The following is a 7,514-nucleotide window of genomic DNA, read 5'->3' as shown; positions in this document are numbered from 1 at the left end:
AACAATATTGTCATATTTTTTGAAATTTTCTCAAAAATATATGGGCTAGCCCCTACAAATATATTGAGTTTTGGTAAATATTTTATATACTGAAGCCTATAATCTTTAGTGTTGTTTTAAAATTTCTACCATATTGTACATTTGTATTAATGTTTGTTAAACTCCTTTTCATGGTAAATGAGCATCGTTCAATTTTTTTTTATCAATTAATTTAGGAAAACTTCATAATACTTCCTAAATCGATGGAGTAACCACTATAAAATTATTATTCTCTTGATAAACGGAGACGACAAAGCCTCCAAACCTCTTTAAACATCATCATATGTTAGTGAAGGATGCAACTAGGCACTAAAACAATATTGTCATATTTTTTGAAATTTTCTCAAAATCTATGGGCTAACCCCTACAAATATATTGAGTTTTTGGTAAATACTTTATATACTGAAGCCTATAATCTTTAGTGTTGTTTTAAAATTTCTACCATATTGTAAATTTGTATTAATGTATGCTAAACTCTTTTTAATGGTAAATGAGCATCGTTCAATTGTTTTTATCAATTAATTTAGTAAACCTTCATAATATTTCCTAAATCGATGGAATAACCACTATAAAATTATTATTTTCTTGATAAACGGAGAAGACAAAGGCTCCAAACCTCTTTGAACATCATCATATGTTAGTGCAGGATGCAACTAGGTATTAAAACAATATTTTCATATTTGTTTGAAATTTTCTCAAAATCTATGGGCTAACCCCTACTAATATATTGAGTTTTTGGTAAATACTTTATATACTGAAGCCTATAATCTTTAGTGTTGTTTTAAAATTTCTACCATATTGTACATTTGTATTAATGTATGCTAAACTCTTTTTCATGGTAAATGAGCATCGTTCAATTGTTTTTATCAATTAATTTAGTAAAACTTCATAATATTTCCTAAAATCGATGGAATAACCACTATATAATTATTATTTTCTTGATAAACGGAGATGACAAAGCCTCCCAACCTCTTTGAACATCATCATATGTTAGTGCAGGATGCAACTATGCATTAAAACAATATTGTCATATTTTTTGAAATTTTCTCAAAATCTATGGGCATATAATCTTTAGTGTTGTTTTAAAATTTCGAACCACATTCTATATTTGTATTAATGTATTCTAAGCTCTTTTTCATGGTACAACAAAAGTTCAAAACCTCTTTGAACATCATCATATATTAGTGCAGGATGCAACTATGCATTAAAACAATATTGTCGTATTTTTTGAAATTTTCTCAAAATCTATGTGTTAACCCCTACGAAAAATATTGAGTTTTTGGTAAATGTTTTATATACTGAAGCCTATAATTTTTATTGTTGTTTTAAAATTTCTAACCACATTCTACATTTGTATTAATGTATTTTAAGCTCTTTTATGGTATATGTAAAGCGTTATAGTTTTTTATCAATTAATTTAGTAAAACTTCATAATACTCCCTAAATCGATGGAATAACCACTATAAAATCACTATTTTTTGAAAAACGGAGACAACAGAGGCTTCATACCTCTTTGAACATCATCATATGTTAGTGCAGGATGAAACTTTGCATTAAAACAATATTGTCGTATTTTTGAAATTTTCTCAAAATGCATGTGTTAACCCCTACAAAAATATTGAGTTTTTGGTAAATATTTTATATACTAAAGCATATAATCTTTAGTGATGTTTTAAAATTTAGAATCACATTCTAAATTTTTATTAATGTATTCTAAGCTCTTTTTCATGGTACAAATGAATCATCTACATTGCCGAAGTAAACTAAATACTGTTGCAGTTCTCTAAATTTTGATTCTCTTATGAGATTTTGCAAAACTGATTGTGCTTATTGTTTCGATAAACTTCAACTTTGTTACCTGAAAATTTTATTGACCAAAAATGAGAGGTATATTATTTTTAAATTAAGCATTGAACATATAACAACTCTTGCTACTATGAACTTCTCATCCTCCCTACATAGCCTCTGGGGATTTCTGGCTCTGCAGCCTAATCAAAGAACACAAGTTCCTGCCATCATCAACTCAGAGATCAAACTTTCTATACCTTTTTGTTAATATATTACATCTCTTCTTCTAACTACTACACAACATGTTAACTACACAAGTATGTTTACAACTGTACAAATAAAAAAAATAATCAAATACAAATTACTGGGGGAAGAGCTAACACGGCGGCTGAAGCTGCTTCAACCGCCGTACAACTTGCTTCATCGTCGGCCTCGTCGATAGAGAATCCACAGTACAAATAACCGCTAAATGCAGAACCTCAACGAGATCATCGTGCGGACCAGCATCCCATAACCCTGCCGTGAAAAACTCCTTGGCCCGTCCTTGTTTCAACAACATACAACCCCACTGCACAATGTTGAATCCATTACCGTACGAAACAAACGACGGATCAAGCGCTTTCTTGTCTGAAAGCAGCTCCAGAAGCACCACTCCGTAGCTGTAAACATCCGCTTTATCTGAAACCCGACAAGTCATCGCGTACTCAGGCGCTACATATCCGAACGTACCAGCCACGCCCGTTGTTGCGTGCGTCTCTGATGTCCCGAGCAACCTCGCTAATCCAAAGTCCGATAAATATGCGTTGTGATCATTGTCTAAGAGGATGTTGCTTGGTTTGACATCACGGTGAAGAACTCGTGGGACGCATTGGTCGTGGAGGTAAGCGAGAGCTCTAGCTATGTCAAGCGCGATCTTGTGAAGATTTCTCCAATCTACAGCTCTTGTGGATCGCTCTTGGATGAACTTCTCGAGGTTGCCTCCCGGGAGATAGTTGTAAACCAAGAACATCTCGGTTTCGCTCGCGTGGTAACCAATGAGAGTGACCAGGTTCGGGTGTCTAAGCCTACCTAGTGTTTTTATCTCTGCATGGAACTGTTGGACGCCTTGGAACCGTCCAATCGAGAGGCGTTTAATAGCGACGATAACCTCTTGAGAGATCTCAGCTTTGTACGTTGCTCCAAACCCACCGTTACCGATCAGATTGCTCGCATTGAAGTTTCCCGTGGCTCTAACAACGTTGTCGAAGGTTATTGCAACTCCCATGTCCATGAACATAGTGACTTCTCGTTTTGTAGTAGCCATGACCTTCGATTTCGGATGCCATTTCCTCGTGTAGAAGAAGAGAATCACAAGAGCGATCAGAACTGAGACAATGGCTGACGCAGATGCTATGGAAGCAATCTCTAGCGAGTTGAACCCGTCTCTTCCTGAGTTCTGAGACGGAGTGTTTTCGACAGGGGAAGATGCGTAATCCTGCGTGCTAGAATCTGCCATGGGGCCTCTGGGATCCGAAGATGGTGTTGTCAGGGAGAACACACGGCAAGGCTGAAGATACATGTTTCCGACCACACTGCTGCATTTGGTCAATCCATTGGTTGGAGGAACAGGACCTGACATATTGTTGGAGGAGACATTGAAAACCGCAAAAGTAGAGAAACCCGTGGGGATTTGTCCAGAGAGGTTGTTGTTGTTGAGAAGCAGCACAGTGAGATTCTTCAAGTTGACGAAATCATGAGGAATACCGCCGGATAGAGAATTTGAGGAGAGATCAAGAACTTGCAGGGAATGCAACTGACCAAAACCCTCAGGGATTTGCCCCGTCAGGTTATTATTCGCAAACGAAAGAAACGTCAAAGCATTCATCTTCTTCCCCAGGCTTCCCGGTAGATGACCTTGCAACTGATTCCAGCTCAGATTAAGTGCAACAAGCGAAGATAGATCCCCAAGGCTCGATGGAATTGTCCCAAAGATCTGATTCAAGGAAGCATCAAGAATCTTAAGAGAAGGACACATGTTGCTGAGCCCTTCAGGAATCCGACCTGAGAGCTTGTTGAAGCTTACGTTGACGTAGACAGCTTTGAGTTTGTCGCAGCTATCAAACAGATTCCCAGGGAATTGCCCGTACAACTGATTCCCTCCACCAGAAAATATGAAAGAGATGTTCTTTCCCAACCGCTCTTGTGCAATTGGTACAGACTTGAGAGTTCCAGTGAAGTTGTTGTCTGCGAAGTTATGAAACACAGCAGGACTTCCGTCACCTCCAACAGCAGTCAGGGAAGCTCCAACTTGAGCCTGCTCGGTGAAGAAGGAGAGATAAACAGACGAAGGGTCGGCGTTATAAGATTCAATAGAAAACCCGTCAAAGTAAACAACAGGAGGACAATGGGTTGTGGTATTGCTGAGAAACTCCGGGATTAAACCCGATAAGCTGTTTCCGCCAACGTCAAAGACACTCATGCAGGGAACCGACATCTCTTTGAGAAGCTCTCCGGTAAGCATATTCGAGCTCAAGTCAAGAAGACGAAGGTTCTTGCATTTACTAAGACCTACAGGAATCTCCCCCTTAAAGAAGTTCTGACCCAAATTAACCATCTCCAAGCTTTGACATGAACCCCAATCTCGTGGAAACCTCCCTTCTAATGTAGCTCTCGGCACCCAAAGTATCTTTAGCTTTGGAAGCCTAGTGATTTCCTCCGGAATCCCTCCTTGATAGAAATTGAAATCTTCGGTCATGGAGGTTAAATCAGCGCCTGGAGGTTGATCTGACTCCCCTCTGACGCTGCTAATGTCTTCATACACATTGTACAGGTTCGATAGCACAAGAACAGACAAGGAAGAGCAATTCCCAAGCTCTGCAGGTAACGGACCACTAAGAGTGTTCTTCGAAACATCCAAAACCTCAAGCTTCCCAAGATTCCCAAACTCTGAAGGGATGGTCTCTTCCAACGTATTCATATACAACAACAATGACTTCAAACCACGACAACTCCCCAAACTCTCTGGAATTCTCCCAGATAAGAAATTACCAGACAGATCCAAATGCTCAAGCTTTCCACAGTTATCACCAATATCTTTAGGCAGAGAGCCTTCAAGCCAGTTTAACAGCAAGTGCACCACTCTGAATCTCCCGACAAAACCAGGAACAGTTCCATTAAGCTTGTTACCACCTAAGTTCAGAATCTCCAACTTGGAAAGATTCTGCAGAGAACTAGGGATTTCACCTGAAAATCTGTTAAACCCTAGATTCATGACCCGCAAACTCCGTAGCCCCGTAAACTGAACAGGCAATGACCCGGACATCAAATTCCCTTCAAGATCAAGAACTTCCAGCTTCTCCATTTCCCAGATTCCAACAGGAATCTCTCCGCTAAACGAATTGAAGGGCAGAGACAAAACCCTAAGTTCTGTGAGACCCACAATGACAGAAGGCAAATTCCCAACCAAAGTCCCAAGCTTTCCGGCGCAAACCCTCCGAATACCAAACCCATACAGAGGAAACTTGCCAATATCAGCACAAGTGAAACGGTTTCGACTAATTTTAGAGCTCCCCTTATCGCTTCCAGAGCCACTGATGTTAAGAGCCATGACTCGGGAGGTCGAGTCGCAAGATACGCCAAACCAGGAGCAGTAATCTTCGCTCTCATTGACCCAACTAGCTAGAATCGAACCAGGATCCGATACCGTTTCCTTAAACCGAAGCAGCACCGATTTGTCCGAATCAGCTAATACTGTGATTCTTCCGGGGAGACAGGTTGTGATACAGAGTAACCAGAAAGAGAACAATATGATCGGAGGCATCTTTCTAGGGGGAGAAACGCCATCTGATCCGAATTTACGCTCAGAACAGCGGCTGAAAGATATGAATCATACCATCAAATTATGAATGAATGAGCATCCATAGACATATAAATACAAAGTTTCTACTGATGCAACTTGCCTGATAATGACAGCTTGGTTTATCTGATCCATTTTACAATCAATCAGCTTCGCAGTTATTGCCTTCACGATCCATGGTTCAACCTCCTCTCCCTTTAACTGAAACACACAGAACAGTAAGAAACTAAAAAATATATTACCATTATTTCAGGGTTTCTGAGTTTGTATACCTGTAGAGTGTCTTTAATTGAGGTGTAAGGTATTTTGCCAAATTCATCAGACGCTAAGTGCACTAGTGACAACAATCTCATCTTTGTTACACAGTCTTCATCGACAAGTCCTAAGGACCACCAGAAATAGAAATTAAGGATTTTCTCCGGAGATGGGACGTGTTTACAGAAAAAGCAGTAAACGGATTTACAATTTGGTTACCATAGCTTTGCAGACATTCTGAATTTGCAGTTTGGAATTCCCTGTAAGCATTAAGCCTCTGAGTTAGAAAGATCTTCAGCAGCTGGTGAACTGGTCCATATTTAGGATCCTTCTCTAGTTGTGCTACGGCTGGCAAGTCCAATAAATCACACTGCAGTTACAGAAACATTGATGTAATTATGACGGATCTTAGACATGAAAGACAGGATCCTAGACATCCCAATCACACTATGTTTTTACGAATTATGATACCTGGAAGATGTTGGGAGCTTTTACAAATTCAATAACTGCACGCACAGCCTCTTCCTTAGCTTCACCTAAGGCCTGAGCATCCTCTTTGGAGAAAGTCGTTAGATACTTTGTCAAGAACTTGAGGGATTCTTTCACCAAGCTGGATGTGTATAAGAGAAGACAAAAATCATGATGGAAACGAAAGAAGGAAACCAGGTAGAGAATTACTGATGATGAAGTAATAATTATGGTGCAGTACCTTTTGTTTTCTCTCAGCACATTAGCAATGGCAAGGAAGAGTTCCCTCTGATCTTTAATGTCAATACTCCACTCTTCCAAAAAACTATCAATCTTCTTAAAAGAAGGAATTACATACTCGGTAACCTTCCCAGTAACAGCTAGGGATAAAGCTTTCATGTAGACTTGAAAACGAGCATACGGGTGGTCCAGAAGGCTATATAGATTGAAGAGGCTATACAAATACCAAAAAAAAAGAATGAGTAAGTATGTAACTTATAAACAAATCACTTTTTGAACTTATAAGCTGGAAAGAAAGCATACATCTTCAAACGAAGTGAAGCTTTATCATTTGGTTGCTGAACAAGCTTAGCAGAAATAACTTTCACGATATCCAGGACATCATCCTCAGGGCTATTGGCATTCTTGACAATGCTGCAAATGATGCTGTATGTACACTCAAAATCTGAATCAAAGATACACACAACTGATGAGAGACGACAACACACACACGCAAAAATGAGTATAGAGAAACAGACCTTGCTGAGAAATCTTGGAAGATGCCAATTCAGCTGAAGCTACTAGTAAAGAAGCTAACTCCAACCACTTTCGTGCTACTATGAACTCCTCGGCTTCTTTGCAAAGCCTGGCGATTTCTGGCTCTGAAGCCTAATTGAGTTCAAAAATCAGCTGAAGCTATTCTAGTCTACCACTCAATCAGATCTACGAAACGAAATGGTTTATGATGTTAGTGAGGTGGTGGTACCTCGGCGAGCTGAGAAGTGAATCGGACGACGGAGAGAAACGGATCTCCTTCGGAAGTGGGAAGAATCGTCGTCGTCGTCGTCATAGCGCAGCCGAGCCTTAGAGAGAGAGAGAGAGACGGAAAAGGAAAGAAACCCTAATCTAT

The 7,514-nt window shown here is 39.6% G+C and overlaps 1 protein-coding gene across 1 annotated transcript; it reads right to left on the bottom strand.

Moving 5' to 3' along the window:
- Positions 1–2,062: 2,062 nt before the first annotated feature.
- LOC125575097 (LRR receptor-like serine/threonine-protein kinase RPK2) lies at positions 2,063–7,514 on the bottom strand. Its single transcript, XM_048772449.1, has 9 exons — positions 7,371–7,514; positions 7,144–7,273; positions 6,929–7,070; positions 6,627–6,839; positions 6,389–6,527; positions 6,137–6,287; positions 5,935–6,044; positions 5,766–5,863; positions 2,063–5,678 (listed from the first exon to the last, which is right to left on the bottom strand). The coding sequence occupies exons 1-9, from the start codon at positions 7,452–7,454 to the stop codon at positions 2,204–2,206; spliced, it is 4,542 nt and encodes a 1,513-aa protein (XP_048628406.1). The 5' UTR covers positions 7,455–7,514; the 3' UTR covers positions 2,063–2,203.

The sequence above is a fragment of the Brassica napus genome, unplaced genomic scaffold (genome assembly GCF_020379485.1).
Source record: "Brassica napus cultivar Da-Ae unplaced genomic scaffold, Da-Ae ScsIHWf_1639;HRSCAF=2257, whole genome shotgun sequence".
Taxonomy (NCBI): Eukaryota; Viridiplantae; Streptophyta; class Magnoliopsida; order Brassicales; family Brassicaceae; genus Brassica; species Brassica napus.
Note: the sequence above shows the minus strand (reverse complement) of the source record. Positions and strands in the feature narration are given on the sequence as shown.